Here is a 16050-nt window from a genome sequence, read left to right on the forward strand (position 1 = left end):
GAATTGAGCTTTCTCGGTTACCGTAGGCACGCCGCTTCACTGTCCAGGTAGCTCTACCGGTGACTACATGCTAGCTGTGTTTTGAGTGAGTAATGCAAACACTGCACATAAACAAGGAATCTCTCCTGCTGAATGAATGAATGCAACATGCGATATCACTGATAGCAACATGTGCCGTCTGCACATAAAGAACACAAAAAGAAGGAAGGAATCTCTCCTGCTGAATGAATGAATGCAACATGTGATATCACATGTTGCATTCATTCATCCATTTATTCAGCAGGAGAGATTCCTTCTTTATGTGCAGTGTTGATATCAGCTGATATGATTTGATTTGAAAGTGAAAAGTGCCACACCCGCCCAAGTCCAAAAAAGCAGGATGACAAATCATGAAAGCCGAAGGTTTTATTGAGGCGGGGTCTTGGGTCACTGGGCTTTGGGGGGCACCCATTCGTGGATCTTCTTGCGTGTTGTGGAGTAGGGCACGTACTGCTGCGAGGTGCCACTCACGTTGAACTGGTGCACCTCGGCAAGGAATTTCTTGGGCTCGGGCGGGTGCGTGGTGGGGGGGTCGTCGGTCATGCAGTGGAGCCAGCGATGCCTGGGGGGTGGCAAATATAAGACGACGAGAGCGCCATTGCAATTTTGGAGCTTTTCAGAAAACAAATCAGATCTTAAAACTGAAAGAATAAGAAATTTCATCACAATTGGATTGTTCATTGTTCTTTATGAAGATACCAAATGAGTTTTTTTACATGTGTGAAAATGTGGCTAAATGAAAAAAAGAAAAACAAAGACTGATATGAGGAAACTTACCATTCGGCAGGTACCATGCTGCCATCCACCTCCCACAAAGTGTTCTTTCCATTCATCTGAGTGGTGTAGATCACCCAGCGATGACGTCCTGTATGAATTTGGAGGCAGGGAGCTTTCATGCAGGGCTTGTCAGCCCGTCCTCACGAGACCACTTGGAGAACCAGTGGGTCAAATGAAACATCGTTTTCCATATAAAATGATCGCGTTCTTACCAAAGAAGTAGTGCTTCGAATCCTCGTAATATTTGTTGCCATATTTGTCTACACCAATGAGGGCTCCTGTCTTCACGTCGTTGACCCTGTCATAAACAAACGTTAAAAGTAGCCGTTAATTCGACTTTTGGGAAGAAGAATTCGAACGCAAACTCGGCCAGCTAGGGACATGCTAACTTAGCTTGGCAACATTTGCGCGGCTCCAGTCAGTGTTGATGATCATATTTGGTCCCCAGTTGTCCAAAATAAAAGCGTCCGGAGAAATAGTTTAAGTCACCTGAAAAGTTGAAGAAGAAACCCTCGAACACCGCCGTGACCTCCCAGTTGTCCCAAAGCCCTTCGGACAATGTTGACGTACTGCGCCATCTTGGGACAGAACTATTTGGGAAACGGAACGATAGTCCCACGTAGTTAAATGTCCGGGTAGCAACAAGCAAAAGTAATTATTTGGTCTCTATAATTTGTGATTGAAAATTAGACACCTCAACCAAACCCACATTTCATTACAAACTAGGATTGTATAATTGCTGTTTCTCCGCACGTTGTATCATAAAATAGTCAATTATAACGTCCAGACTAATTGAGAAAGGAACCATAGTTTATCGTAGAAAAGTCTTCCGACTGTTACAAACACAGCAAATAAATCTTTCCGAATGGACTTGTGACGTTAAAACACATCAAGCCAAAAGTAGACCTAGATTTATTATTAGAAACTGTTGCCTGACAGTTTATTATGATTGTTCTGTAGGAGACTCTACCTCCACACAAGTGTTACTAAAAAAATAGTCACTGATAATGTACAATCACAAGCAAACACATGCTTCCAACATAAAGCCTGACAAGTTCAAAGCAGATCGACAAGAAGGCATCAAGAGTTGCAATGACAACTTGAAGCAGAAAGTGGACAGAAAAAAGTTGTGCGGGTCATTCAAACTCGGAGGAGGCAGGTTAGGGCAGAAAATACTATAACAATGGTGTCTTTGAATGTTTCACTGGTACAAAAATGTACTGTGCAAAACAATTGTTTTGCTTTTGGGGGGGGGGGGGGGGGTAGGTCTTGTGCAACCGCATACCCCTCCCCTAATTAAAAGAAAAACTCAGCAGACCCTGGCCTGGCCTGCTTCTCCATACATGATAAATATCAGCGCTAGGCTGCTGTATAAAAATGTCAACGTTGCTCTACTCTATACACAACATTACTCACGGATCAATTCCGAGTCTGCCATCGACATTTTGGAGAGTAATAGGTTTCGTGATACCCTTCCAGTTTTGTCCAGGACCCCGTTGTATAATATCTCTTCTTGCAACTTCCTCTTACTTGACCTGCTTGAATTTCCCACCACCTAGTTTGCCCCATCATTTCCTTTGACTAAGATCCGTACCGGGCCTGGCTTTCCTGGTGGGCAATCGTCCACTTCCACGCACATTCTTTGGCATTTGGGCCGCAGCTGCAGCATCAGACGGAAAAGAAGAAAAAGCTCCCATTCATTTTTTGGGGGGGAAATGCCGCGCCAATGGGTGTCCCATCTCCTACTGGAAGCGGCGTGCCTTCCCGCTTGGCCGTGTGCTGGCTCATCACTGCTCGAGGATCATGGCCTCTTGAAAGGCTTCAATCCACCTGAAAGAAAAGAGCAGCAGGTCACAAGGAGGTTGGCGAGCATCGCGTTGCGCGCCAGGCGCGGTTTGACCTCCGTGCCGTGGGGATGTCGTCGGCTCTGAAGATGTAGAAGAGCGTATTTTTGTGGTAGAGCTTGAACTGCAGCTTCTGCGCCGGCCCGTTCTTTTCCTCCCGAAGGAAGAAGCCCAGCAGCGGCTGGCTCTCCAGCGCCGCCACATCCTGAGGGAGAGGAGGAAGAGCGCAATGTGGAAGCCAGAAGACGACGGCTGGCCGGGGCCGCCGGCACTTACCTCGCTGGCGGCGTACGTGTACAGGACTTTGTTCTTGATGACAAACCACAGCCGCTTCCACTGCTTCTTGTTGCCCTTGGACCTGCTCAAGTAGCCGCTCATGGAGGAGTTTTCCGTGTTGGCCGACACCTGGGAAGAGAGCCCGGCAAGTCACGCCGCTTCTTATCTTGCCTCACCTCTCGCTCTCTCACTCGCCTCTTTTAACGCAGCTGGGATCTTTTTCTGTTTCCTGGTGAAGGAGAACGCTCCGGATTTGATGGGAGACGCCGACGACGAGGCGCGGCGGTCGTCTGGGGAGGAAAAAAACAAACAAAGTGACATCGCCATCCAAAGACACTAAGACACATGTACTCACTGTTCTCCTGCAGTTTGGCAAAACAGTGGTCACACACGCGTGCCGGCTGGTTCTTCAAGTACTCCAGGTAATACTTGTTGGCTGAGCAGGCTTGGCACACCACCTGTGGGAACGACACGAGATGAGGCGGGCAAGTCGAGGCCGCGAGGTCGGCGGCGAGGTCGGCGGCGAGGTCAGGGCACCTTCCCGCAGGCGCGACAGTGATGGCGCCGCCAGGTGAGGGTGAACTCGCAGGTGCAGATCATGCACATGGTGGCCCTCAGGTCGGGGATCCAGATGGGAGCCTTGGAGCCCAAGGGGGCGCCGCTGTCTGGCGAGTCGTCGCCCTGCGCCATCACGGAGGGTCAGAGGGCAGCTTCAAAAACGCCCTCCCGCCCGCGAGCCTCACCTCCTCCTGGCTGCGACTGGATGTGAAGCTGATCTTCTTCTTGGCGTGGTCGCGGATGGCTTTGGCGATGGCCTCCAGCCACTCGTCTCGCTCTGTCGCTGAGCTGCAGGCAGAAAAGCGGCACGCTAAAAACGCAAGCGCCTCCCTCGACGGCGTGGCGCCTCACGAGTCAGAGTCCAACTGTCGCTAACCGACCTCGCGGACAGGATGAAGGAGCGCTCCACGCTCTCGATGTTCAGCTCGTTCTGGTAGGCCTCCTGGCTGGGCTTGCTGACCTGCGGGCGCGTCCGCTCACAATCACAAGCGGCGGCACGGACGACCGTCCGTTTGTCATCTTACCTTCATGCCGGCGAGGGAGAGCACGCAGTTGAGTTTGTACTGGGCCGACTGGACGGGCGTGGTGTACATGAGCGCGTCGTTGAACTGGACGCACACGACAGCTGAGTCAAGACAGCTCGCGAAAAGACGGCCACACCCAGCGGGCACTCACCAAGAAGAACATCCGCGGCTGCATGACCTTTCTGGAGAGCTTCATGAGCGTGCCCTCCTTCAGGAACACCTGCGGGAACCCGTGGGTCGGGACTCAACTGGCGTGGTGGCGTTGCCGACGGAGAAACAAGTAGGAGGAGTGTCTTACCCTGCCCGGCTGAACGATCTCTTGGTGGCCGTTCAGACTGTACTGGATCTGCATCAGCTTCTGGAAGTTATCCTGGAAGAATGAAATGCAAACGCCACGGCGATGAGAAGGGAGACGAGAAACGTCCGGCCGAACGCGTGGGTCGGCGTCTCACCCCTTGTTTCATGATGTCGTTGGCGTGGTTGGCCACTTCCTTGACGATGCTCAGGGCGGCTGCGCGGACGGACAAAAGCGCTTTTTTTTTAAGACCCATTGGTCACGGAGCTCGCCTCCATCGTGCTGCGTTGTCTTCTCGCTCACCTTCTGTGTCCTTGTAGTCCTCAGAGTCCCGAGGCAGATTCTTCAAATAATCTAGAAAAGGGCAGAGAGGTGACATTCTTGTTGCTGTCCACTAGAGGACAGCATAAGACAAGTTCTTATGCCTAATCTCCCCGTTTGTTTTTGGAACCTTGCTGACGGTCCATGCTGCGTTGACTTTGATGGACTATTTTATTCTGCGACTGCTCCGGGTTATAAGAACAGACATTTGCTCGCAGTTTCCAGTTTGAAAATGTCGCTCGCCGTGGAGCCGTTGGGATGTTGCAAATGCGGAAAGGAAAGGAGATTGTGTGCTCCAGAACTCACCTGTGAGCAGCAGCTGGTACTGGGGGATCCTCTGGACAGGCTTGAGCAGGTAGTGCTTGAGGGCAAGGCTGGCACATCTGGCGCTGGTCTGCAGCCAAACAACAAGCGTCAACGGGCGGGCCTGATGCCAGACGACGACGACGTTACCTCAAAGTCTTGCACCACGGCGGCAAAGCCCGGGTTTTTGCGGCACTGCTCGTCCAAAAGCGCCACGTTGTTGTCGAACTGGCGGATGTACGTGGAGTACATCTTCAGGTAGGGCCCCTTCTGCACAAAGACGTCGGCCAGGCGCTGGTGCTCGCTCCTGCAAAGCCAGGACGGTGAAGGCTCGAGTCCGATCGGGCGATCGGTGGGGGGGGCGAGCACGTACCAGTGCGCCACTCTCTCCTCCAGCTCCCTCAGCAGGTCCTTGTTGAGCTGGTAGAGCTGAGGCAGGTAGTAGAGGACCTGGCTGAGGACGCGCTCGTCCACCACCGGCTTGCCGTTCTGACGCGTGGCCTTGGCGACGGTGTCCCGAAAGTCCTGAGGCAGAAAACCCAGGCTGGGTCCGACACGGATGCACGCGTTGGAGTTGGCCGGCCGGAGGGAGGGAGGGAGGGAGGGGTGGGTGGAAGGAAGCGGCGAGGTCGCTGACTAAACCTTTTCGCTTCTGGCCAACTCAAACACCAGCGCGAGCGCTCGGCCGCATTTCCAAACCTTGGAGCTCTCGTGGCTCGCTTCCAAACGGCCGCCATCTTATGACGTAATCTGATCTTTGCTTTGCCGGCACACCCGCGGGACCTTCCAAAACATTCGAGTGGCGCGGTGGCCGAATGGCCGGCCGCAAGAATGCGCAAAGCGTTGCATGGGTGTGTGTGTGTGTGTGTGTGCGTGCGTGCGTGCACAGAGGTCAGCTCAGTGGCAGGAGGAAGCAGCTGCTGCGTCCGCGCGCGAGGAAAAGAATACGAGTTGACCCGATTTCTTGGACAGAACGCCCACACACACAGGATGGCACTTCAGGTCATGTGACACTTACGATGTGAAGAAGCTTGAGGACATCCACGAACCTGCAGCGGGAAAGAAAATCATTTCGCACAAATGACCCGCGTCCTTTTGTTTCTGTGCACCGAGCGAGCGCATGGACTCACACTTTCTCGGAGCTCATGATCTCTTGGGCGATGTGCGCCACCTTCTTGCGCTTGCTCTCGTCCTCCAGCTGCGAGAAAGAGACCGGCATCTGGTTTACGGTGACGGGGGGGGGGGGGGGGGCCGAGGTGCTCACCTGTCGGTCCGCCGGGTCCACGTGCTCCTTGCTGGAGGACGAGCTGTTGTCCTCCTCCTCCTCCTCCTCGTCCCAACTGCGGGCCCCCTCATCGTCGTCGTCCGAGTGAACGTCCCTCCTCTGCCGGTGGCTGCGCGTGGGAAAATAGCACGGGTGTCAAAAAGGAGCATTGTGCGTGCCAAGGCGGCTGCAAGCACGGACACGTGTCGGCCTCTGATGTTTTCATGCGCTTCTGCTCAAGCCGAACCGTCGGAGCCCTCAGCTCTGCTCCCGGCCCGACACAAATTTTGTTTTCTGTCAACCTGGTTTCTTGGACCTGAACAAAACATCCCAAACAAATGAAGAGCAAAAGATGTGGAACAAACAAGGTCCCTCCCCAGAGGACTAAAAACCTTTCTTTTTCTCGCGCGTGGTTTGAAAACATGTTGCTCCTCTGCTCTCCCGTAGTGCAAAGCGTGTGAAGAGCTCACATTTTCTCTTCAAGTCAAAGAGAAGTGAGAGAGGGGAAAAAAAAAAAAAGTCAAGCCTGGAGGTTAAACACGGAGCGAGGAAGGCCAGCCTGAGTAGGAGGAGGAGGAGGAGGAGGAGGAGGAGGCAGGCAGGGCGGCAAGCAGGCAGGCTTTTGGTTGCCGCACATTTCTTTTCCCACTTGTGGAGGGAGAGCCGTGTGGCGTTTTTTCAAACATTTCCTGCCCGGCAGGCTGAAAATAACCCACAGGAAGAGCGCGAGGCCGACTCGCAGCACGTCGACGCGCTGCCGACGTTTGACGCGCCGCTGACTCGTGCTGATGTCACCTGTCGCCGCCCGGAGAGCGCGGACCACCTGGGGTGGGGGAGGGGAGGGGAGGGCCCGGACTATGCTTAGCAGTACAGATGATTCTGAGAAGAAGTGAGCTCAGGCTCAAAATTCACACTGAGGAAAACAAATAGTCATTCCTACTTTTTGTGTCATTCTTGCATTGTGAAATGAAAAGCTCGCGTGGACTGAATCCCACCTAAGGCCGTGGTCCTCGGCGAAGCCGTGGTAGGGGTCCTGCGCCTCGTAGACGTCCGAGTCGTCGCCGTCCTGCGACCAGCCCGGTCCGCCGCCGTGGAAGGGCAGGTTCATGTACTCCGGGATCTCCTCGTACAGAGGCACGTTCTCGTACTCGGCGCTCCCGTCGTCGTCGTCGTCGATGCCGACCTCGCCGATGCCGACCTCCCCGATGCAGCTGTTGGGCCGCTGCGCCCGCTTGAACTCGCCATCGGTGCCGTCCAGCGAGTGGCCTCCCTTGGCCAGCAGCTTGGGCAGCATCTTGACAGACACGCGCAGCTCCAGAAGCTTGCGGAAGGAGAGGCTCCGCTTGTTGGGGTCCACACGGGTGGCCAGGTCGGCGGCGGAGAAGGACTTGGCCCGCTGCTTGCTCCCTAAAGCGGGCGCCCGACTTTTGGGCGGCACGCTGCTCCTGGTGGGCATCTGGCGGCTGAAGAAGGTCACGCACGGCCGGGCAAAGCGCCAGGAAGCTTTCTCCTGGGGGGGTGCGGGCAGCTCCCTCATGGGGCCGTGAGGAGGCGGCGGGGGGCAGACGGAGGGAGGCGGCGGGGCGGGCAGGCTGTGCCTCTGAGGTTTCCGGGGCGGCGGCCTCGCCGGTCGCCGCTCCTCGGCCGATCGAGGCTTCTTGGCGTGCAGCATGGGCGGCGGGCAGCCCAGTTTGACCTGCTTGGGGAGGCTGTGGGTGACAGGATAGCGCTTGAAATCGCCGTAGCCGTCTTCCTCCTCCTCGCCGCCGCCGCCGCCGTGCTCCTCGCCCTCTCGCTCCCCCGCAAGATGAGGCTGGGAGAGCAGGCTGAGCGAATGGGAGGCGACCTTGTTGAGTCTCGCACAGGTCCGCTGCATTCTGTAGAGGCGAGGGGAAAGGGAGGTCTGGCGGCGAGGTGGCACCGGGGCGCCCGCTACCGGAGCGCCCGGCTGCCCAACTGACTCCTCTCTCAGGTCGTCCAGCTCCTGAGGAGGATCCTGAGGCGCGCCTTCCACGCCGTCCTGCCTCACCAGGGCGGGCTTCTTATGCCTGCGAGGATGCGGGACGGGGAGGGGCTTACTCGGGGGCGCGGGAACCGAGGAGTCGCCCTGAAAACGGCCGCTGCACTCCGAAGGTGGACAGGAGGCAACGATGCTGCCTGCAACATCACAGCCGACGGGCGCAGGCCTCGCGTCAGCTTCGGTCCCGTTCCCCTCTTTGTCCACCCTGTCCACGTGTCTCTGAGGCTTGTCCCGAGGTCTTTTGCTCACCCCCTCGCACAAACATTCCTCCGGTCCGGTGGTCGGCGTTCCTTCGAGATCCCCGTTCCTGAGCCCGTGCACGCCATTCTCCACACGTCGGCACCGGCAGCGGTCCCGCAGCCCGCAGGCGCACGTGGGAACGACATAGTCCGATTCACGCTCCGATAAAATCCCATTTGTGGTGTTGAGCAGCGAGAGGCTGTCCTCGGGAAGATCCTGCCCGGGAGGAGATAAGATAAGGTGAGCTTTGGGAAGCGGCGAGGCGGCGGGGGCGAGAGGGCCTGTGGGTTTTGGGATGCAGGGCTTCGGGGCGAGGGCCGGCTTTGTCCTCTTGAGAGTGGCGGGGGAAGGCTGGGAGGAAACGGGGGGCGTGCTGAGCGGGCCTGGTTTGGGGGCGATGGGAGGGAGTTTGGCCACGACGGGAAGTTTAGGTTTGGGAGCTAATGGAGGCTTCTTCGCACCTGCATGTACACAACACAAGACAAGACAAGAGTCAAAACACGCACAAACACATTATACTTCCTGCCTTTCTTCAATATCAGCAGAGATGGAGTTACAAGCCAGGTTCAACGGGGGAGTCATGTGTGCGTCACCGTTTGAATGGAAGAGCTGGGAGTAGTGACTGACTCGCTGAAGCAGGGAACCCGTGGCAAATTTCCACGCAGTTACGTTGTAACTGCATCCTGCGGTGAACTTTCAAAAAGGTCAATGACCACAAACGAAAAATGACACCCAACTCCGTTGCCAGTATGGCTGATCCTGACGCAAACATATTTTGAACACGAAATGAATGTTTCGCACTGTGCTATCAGTTGTGTTTTGGATTCTGCCAACACACGCATGTGGTAGAAAGCTCTTTTTAACGACCTGCCTTTAGTAACTCAGGTTCTGGCATGCATTTGAAAATAGGTTTGAGTCCTGGTGTTAAAGTTGACCCAAATGCGATGCACCACACGCCGAAATCCTCCAATTGTGACGACCATGCCACCAAAGCCTCACAAATACTTTACGACAACCCACGAGCGAGAAGATGCAATTTTGCATCGTTTCTGAACGGAGTTTGGCCAGACTCGTCAAAATGAAGCGTCAGGTAATGCGACTAACGACAAACAAACAAGCAAACAAGCAAGCAAGCAAGCAAGCAAACAAACAAACAAACAAACAAACAAACAAACAAACACGCTCTCCGATGACGCAGAATCCATGCGAGGGACAACATCTATTGAAGCAAAGCTTTACGAGGGAAGGACGTTCATGTCGCATTATTTGGAGGTGTAGCATCACCAGCAGGACAGATGTCTAAAAGACAAAGACGTTTTGACCATCTCCAGCTGCAAGTGAGCCATTGAAACGGAAAGCGACTTTTATTGTACTATTACGAGGCTCATTGTAGACGTGTAGTGTGTTCTATTGTAGTACTTGTGTGGAGGCGTTTTTTTTTCTTCAGGAAAGCTGTAATTAAGTGGTGTAAAAAAAAAAAAAAATCAGTGGACTGTAACTTCGGAAAGTCGTTTTACACGACGCTGCATTGAGCATGAGCATTTGACCTAAAAGTACATATTGCTAATTTGCGGTTACCCCCTCCCCAAGAAACAAACCTGTGCTCATGACTCCCAACTTGTTGCTGCTGTTTTCTCCATGAGGAACGTAAATTCACTTTCAATGGAAGCGCGACAAGGTCTTGGTTTTTTCCTGCCTCCACAACATTGTCACTTGGAAATCCACTGCGGGGAGCTAAAAGAAACCGCGGAGCGTCGCTCTTAAGCCTTATCTCGCTCGCACATCCACCGGTAACGACGTTATCCTTGTTGCTTTTTCCATTTTCTCCCAAAGTTTTTCGGCTTCGGCAAAGTTTGTCGGTTATGTAAAGCTCGAAGCACTGTGAACAAACCACTTCCTATTGTTGATACAGCATGACAGCCGATTGTAAACGACGTGATGTTTTTGGAGCATTGCCGTGAATAAAACTCCGTCGCACAACTCACCACTGTAATACTAATCATATTTAAATTCCATCTATTGACGTTGCATTTGTTAATCTCAGTCTTGTTCGATGAACCTTTTATTGTGACATAATAGTATTCACTGTACTTCCGCCTTCTTGCTAAACAATTCTTGCTTGACTTTCCTAACGGTTGGACCTATGCTTCATGCGGCCACACGCGGCGCTGTAGGTCAGCACCTCCCAGTGTAGTTTCTTGCGAGGAAGAAGCGTGAGCGGGTTCGCTTGGCTGGGAATTGTAGTTCTTTTATTTAGCAAAGAGGCTAAACTCCCAAGTTCACCTCTCTTTCTCGGCCGACTCCTCCTGTCAAGTCGCATCCAAAGTTCGACATGCAAAGCGAGCCGTGCGTCGATGGAGCAGCGCCATGACGGAGGAGTATGACGAAGATGTGGTGTTTGAGGTTCGTATTACCCGTGTCTCACTTGTTCGCCTCTGCTTTGTCATGCTGCCACAAATAGACACTTGAGACGCACACAAAAAAACGGATGCGTTCATTTTTCAAAGTGCCAAATACATTTCGACTCATTACTGTCTTATATTAACTGTGCTTCTGATAAACGGGGGCAAGTTTGTGGACTAATATTGATTGCAGTAGGTGGGGCTGACCAGACAGACAGAACCGATGCGTCGGTTCCAAAAATACATAAATAAACGCGCGCGCACGCACGCACTCAAATCTGGATTGCGACAAAATGAGCTCGTTGTGACCATATCCTAACGTCATGTATAGGCTGCTAATTACACAGATGTTCCCATGATGCATCTGTTAAGTGTCCACCAGTATTGTAATGCAATGATGCTGACAACAAAGGGGTCAGACAGGAACAAAAAAGGAGGAGGAGGACGAGGACGAGGAGGATGATGACGTCCATTTTCTAGTGTTAGGACACAATCCGGACACGGGCGCATGCTCCGAATAGATTGGGACTTTTCGGGCGGGAGTGCAGGTGGCTTTGATGCACTCGGGGTCAACAGGTAAGATGGAAAGCACTCTGACCTCAGCGTTTGCTTTGCAGAACTCGCCGCTTTTCCACTACCTGCACGATTTAGGACACACGGACTTCGAAGCATGTCCGGCGGCAGCGAGGGACGAAGACGGCGACCTGGGATCTTGGGATGTTCCCCGGGAAGCCCAGGTGAGTTCTTCATACGAGTCCTGATCTGAAACGGGAATGTGTGGAGTGCAAATGCCTTGGTGTTTCTGGAACTTTCCACATGTGTCACACTTCCTCTGCGCTGTTTAGGACAGGAAGTGTTTGGTCAGCGCGGCGCTTCCCGGATGTCAGATAAAGCCGGAGCTGCCAGACTGATCATCCCTACTTTTGCTTTTGCTCAAATGTCTCGCGCCCGCCAAGACAGAATTACGGGCCGAATATGTTAACGTCGGCGAGCGTGATGCTAAACTTGCAAATGAACTTTTTTTCTTCATCTAATGACACCAAATGAGTACTTTGCACTTATGACTGTGATGAAAGAAGGGAAAAAAATCAACTTTATTCTTGTAGGTCTGCATCTTTTTATCTTGAATTGTGTTGAGGACTTTTTGAATGTGTGTAGGTGGGAGTCATGCAGACCTTGGCTGAAGCCTTGTGGAGATGGAACCCACTTCAGAAGGCGGCCTCCTCTCACACCCTGGAGCAGCAGCAGCTGGTGGGTCCAACTTGAAGAACTGATATCAGTTTGCCTGGCTCGCCCGCCAGTCTCTCTTCGCCAACCTTTCTCGTTCATTCGCTCGCTCGCCCGCAGGACTGCGTGCTGGGCGAGTACTCGGTGCGCTGCATCCTGGATCAGGACGTGCTGCTGCAGGAGGACGTGGAGCTGATCGAGCTGCTGGATCCCAGCCTGCTGACGCTCCGCTCGTCGCAGGACCTCGCCGCGCTGCCCCGACTCGCCGTCTTCGCCGCGCTGTCATCGTGGTGCGCAAATAACAAGATTGACATTTATTTTCAAGGGCTCTGCGACTTTACCTCCACTTGTGTCCACTTAGGGACTTGGCGTGGCTGGTGGGCCTGGCGGCGCTTCTGCTGGGTCTGTGCTCGGCCTCCGGGGGGGGCGCGCTGGCGGCGGCCCCCTTGGTCCTGGTGGCGCTGGGCTGGGCGGCGCTGCGGGCGGCGGCAGCGCTGTGGAGGCGGGGCGGCGCCCGACGGGCCGTCCACGCCCGGGCCTCGCAGCTGCGCACGCTGGTCCACGACAGCAAGGCGCTGACGGGCGTGTCCCGCAAGGCTCTGCGGCTGGTGCAGGAGACGGAAGTCATCTCGCGAGGCTTCACCCTGTAAGCGAGCTAGCTTTCTTGCTTGTCCTGTCCAAATGGTGGCCTTGTAGTCCTTTGTGTCTTATTGCCGCCGCATGCCCGGCTGGCCCAGACCTGCACGCTTCCATAAAATATGACCTGTGAGCTTAGCTTTAGCATTCGCCCCCACCCCGCATGATTCACGAGTCCCTTTCACACGGTGCAAAAATGTCATCGCCGCATTCATTGCGGCCCAACCGACGAGTGAAACGAGAGTCCGCTTTGTGTTGGCTCAGCGGCGGCCAAACGTTTGACTTCAGCCTGGGTGCCTTTGAAGCAAAACGGCAAAAAAGAAAAGCCCGTGCGAAAGGGGCCAGGCCAGGTGTGCTTCACGCTACGCTGTCCTGTCCTGTCCTGTCCTGTGTTGCGATTGGTTGTCAGCATGCTGTGTCTTCGCCTCTTCACCAATTCGAGACGTCTCCACAGTTGTATCACATTTCACTTGTCAAGTTTGCTCGACAGGGTGAGCGCGGCCGGCACCTTTAGCAGGGCGGGAGCGGGAGGCTCGGCGCCCCGAGGCCAGCAGCTGATGGGACTGCGCAAGGCGCTCTACCGGGCCCTTCGCTCGGCCTTTCGAGCCTCGCGAAGGGCCACCTGTCACATGCTCAAGGAATATCCTTTTGCAAGTCAATTTCCTGACCCTCCTGGCGAATGGAAACAATCAATGAGAGAACCCTTGATGCATGATTTTGTTCCCTTAACGCCTCCCGACGTTCCCGCTGAGCTCCGAGGTGGACAACGTGACCAACTACGTGTCGGCGGTGCCTCTGAAGGAGCTGGGCTTGGGCCTGGGCCTGGAACACCTGGGCGACGAGCAGGCTCAGGAGCTGACCGACGACTACAGCCTGCCCGCCCTAAAGGTTTCGTCCTCATCTCCCAATCGGTGCTTTGAAGATGTCAACGGGCTGAATGACACTTTGCCCCCGTGCCAGATGTTGTTCCAACTGTGGGTCGGGCAGAGCTCGGAGTGCTTCCGCCGATTAGCCCTCATGATGTCGCCCCGCCGACTCGAGGAGGAAGTGAAGGAAGACGCGGCGGCGGCGGCGGCAGCGCTTCCCCCCGCGCTGCACCGCGCCATCGCCGGCGTGACCGAGCCGCTCCATCGCGCGCTGGCCGCCTGCCTGGCCGAGGTGCGGCGAAGCTACGACTTCCACCGCCACTTTGAGACGCAGGCCAGGACGTCGGGTTGCGATCGCGGTGCTCGCGTCCGCGAGAAGTGCCGGGAGCTCAACACCCTTCACGCGTCCATTCGAAGCCTGCAGCTGCACCTCAAGGCCCTCCTGAGCGAGTAAGACGCACGCACACGCAGCCTGCAGCTCCGGGCGACTAAGCCCTACCAACGCCTGGCTTCTCCAGGATGATCATCATGGAGGACGACCTGGAGAAGATGATGGTGTCCAAGGAGCCCGGCGAGCTGACTCTGGAGGGATACCGGGACCTGAGCGACAGGCTCAACCAGCTGCAGCCGCATATGCGGGCCAGCGCCGGGTGCTGGGACGACACCATCGGGCAAGTGGAGCGCATGTTGAGGCGGGCCAATGACTGTCCAGGTAGGAAGGAAGGAAGGAGTCACGTCGGGAAACTTTGATCTTTGGAATCAGAGGTGTCCGCGCTGTTTTTGCAGGTAACGATGAGGGTCCGGAACAGGATGGGACCCCCGTGCCCCAGATGCCTGATCCTCCTCCGTCCTATCCTTTAATCCTGGACAGAGATCCGGTTCCAGAAGAGCTGGTAGGGGAGGGAGGGAGGCTGGGGCTTGACCAAGCGCCGACCTCTCAAGCCGACTCGGCTCGGCAGGACCAAATAGGACTCTTAATGTGACAGGAGTTGGAGGCCTACGTGTCCGATTCGGATTCCGACGGCGGAGGCGAGGACTCGTGGTGCGACATGCTGACGCCGGAGGAGCGGGAACGGCAACGGCGCGAGCGGGAGGAGTCCCGCCGTGTGCTCTCCGAGCTCAAGGCGGTGCTGGGCTTCCGCACCTTCGCCGGCGATAGGATGAAGAGGAAGCAGATGCTGTTCAGCGACCAAGGTCTGGAATGTTTCCATCTGTGCCTTGTCTTCATTCCTTGTGGCCATTTTCAATTGGCAATCCAAATTCCAATGAGTGATTGATTCTTAAAAGCCGGTTGGTGTCAGTCGAGCGCTTGCTTCCTGTCGTCGCAGCTGCTTCCATTTGCTGTAGCGACGCTCCGACGCAGCCGTTGGCCGCGGCGGCAGAAAGAGGCGACAGCCCATCGGATTCCGCGGCAGGAAACGGAGAGGAAAAGCCGGGAGGAAAGGACGAGCGGGTGAGGCCTGACCCCTCCGAGTTCAGCTGCGGTTTGGAGGCAGAGGAAGAGGAGGCCACACGAGGGCAGTGGGTGTGCGCCCGAGGAGGAGGCGGCGCGTCAGAGTTGCATCAGTACGACGGCGAGGAGAACCTGAATGGATTGGATGGACACCTAAAGCCTAGAGTACCCGCCTTGTCCATCATGGACAGATTGAAGGAGATCCACAGCTCCGAGTCGCTCAGCTTCAGCTCGGCCGTGGCCGCGCAGGTAGCGGCGCGATCGCACTCGCTGGGCAAGATGGAGGAGCAGACATTTGGAGATGAAGAGGACGGGGACGACGGGGAAGAGGAACACTGATTTCTTTGTCTTCCCATTGTTCCGGTCGGGGTCTCTGATGTAAAGCTTGGCTTTTTTTAGGCGGAGGAAGAGGAAATGGGGGATGCTCATTTTAGCGTCATCGCTTTATTTTGGGAGGGAAGCTTGCACTTTCATTTGTGACATCACCAATGTATGTGGAAACTTCCTCAAATTGCTCGGATTGCTTGAAAAAAAGACTAATGTCTCTCTCGTGAGGACCAATCACTGGTGGGACGGTCTTTCCTTAGCTCCACCCTGCCTTGCCTTGCACGTGAGGTGTACACACCGCGTGCTTTTTCCAAAATAAAATCAAATATGGTTCCAGAAAAGCATTTGCTGTATCTGCTTGTTGTTCAAAATGCTGGTTGCTGCTTGTAGCAAAGACCAACAGGTTTGGTGGGTCACCTGATATGCCCCCCCCCCCAAGCGTCTGCATTTGTCTGGCCTACAACAGCTACTCGGCCACTCCTGACTTTTTAACACACATATAGTGTGATTACCATTAAACACATTATTAAACCATTAACAATATTGTTAAACACATGATTCACAAGTCACTGCACAATATTAATATGCCGTTGTATATTTGCTGCTGCGTTTGGTCAGAGAAACACTAAAAAAACAAGATTCACGAGTTTTTGGGAAGGACCACAAACCGAGGACGTC

General features: G+C 54.7%; 3 protein-coding genes across 6 annotated transcripts; 1 reads left to right on the forward strand and 2 right to left on the reverse strand.

Annotated features, from left to right (window-relative positions):
- Positions 1–390: 390 nt before the first annotated feature.
- Positions 391–1458, reverse strand: ndufa12 (NADH:ubiquinone oxidoreductase subunit A12). The gene is made up of 4 exons (XM_088366817.1): positions 1306–1458; positions 1029–1114; positions 817–904; positions 391–601 (listed from the first exon to the last, which is right to left on the reverse strand). Exons 1-4 carry the CDS (start codon positions 1392–1394, stop codon positions 427–429), a joined length of 438 nt encoding a protein of 145 aa, XP_088222943.1. The 5' UTR covers positions 1395–1458; the 3' UTR covers positions 391–426.
- Positions 1459–1712: 254 nt separating this feature from the next.
- On the reverse strand, positions 1713–10339 carry fgd6 (FYVE, RhoGEF and PH domain containing 6). Its single transcript, XM_088366741.1, has 21 exons — positions 10060–10339; positions 7197–8922; positions 6202–6331; positions 6068–6135; positions 5956–5986; positions 5311–5462; positions 5088–5244; positions 4941–5028; positions 4617–4667; positions 4471–4529; positions 4317–4388; positions 4170–4238; positions 4019–4102; positions 3875–3954; positions 3680–3782; positions 3474–3617; positions 3292–3394; positions 3132–3226; positions 2937–3065; positions 2717–2865; positions 1713–2646 (listed from the first exon to the last, which is right to left on the reverse strand). Exons 1-21 carry the CDS (start codon positions 10067–10069, stop codon positions 2604–2606), a joined length of 3543 nt encoding a protein of 1180 aa, XP_088222867.1. The 5' UTR covers positions 10070–10339; the 3' UTR covers positions 1713–2603.
- vezt (vezatin, adherens junctions transmembrane protein) lies at positions 9651–15713 on the forward strand. 4 transcript variants are annotated; one of them, XM_088366773.1, is made up of 13 exons: positions 9651–9798; positions 10776–10864; positions 11481–11600; positions 12022–12114; positions 12211–12380; positions 12452–12736; positions 13205–13366; positions 13467–13614; positions 13687–14042; positions 14111–14304; positions 14379–14485; positions 14579–14786; positions 14921–15713. In XM_088366773.1, the coding sequence occupies exons 2-13, from the start codon at positions 10829–10831 to the stop codon at positions 15382–15384; spliced, it is 2343 nt and encodes a 780-aa protein (XP_088222899.1). In that variant the 5' UTR covers positions 9651–9798; positions 10776–10828; the 3' UTR covers positions 15385–15713. The 4 variants fall into 4 exon arrangements, with proteins under 4 accessions (XP_088222899.1, XP_088222898.1, XP_088222895.1 ...); XM_088366772.1 differs by lacking the exon at positions 9651–9798 and adding an exon at positions 9822–10251; XM_088366769.1 differs by lacking the exon at positions 9651–9798 and adding an exon at positions 9822–10139.
- Positions 15714–16050: the final 337 nt, after the last annotated feature.

This window comes from Syngnathus floridae, chromosome 22 (assembly GCF_059516105.1).
Source record: "Syngnathus floridae isolate MCC-2025c chromosome 22, RoL_Sflo_1.0, whole genome shotgun sequence".
NCBI classification, from domain to species: Eukaryota; Metazoa; Chordata; class Actinopteri; order Syngnathiformes; family Syngnathidae; genus Syngnathus; species Syngnathus floridae.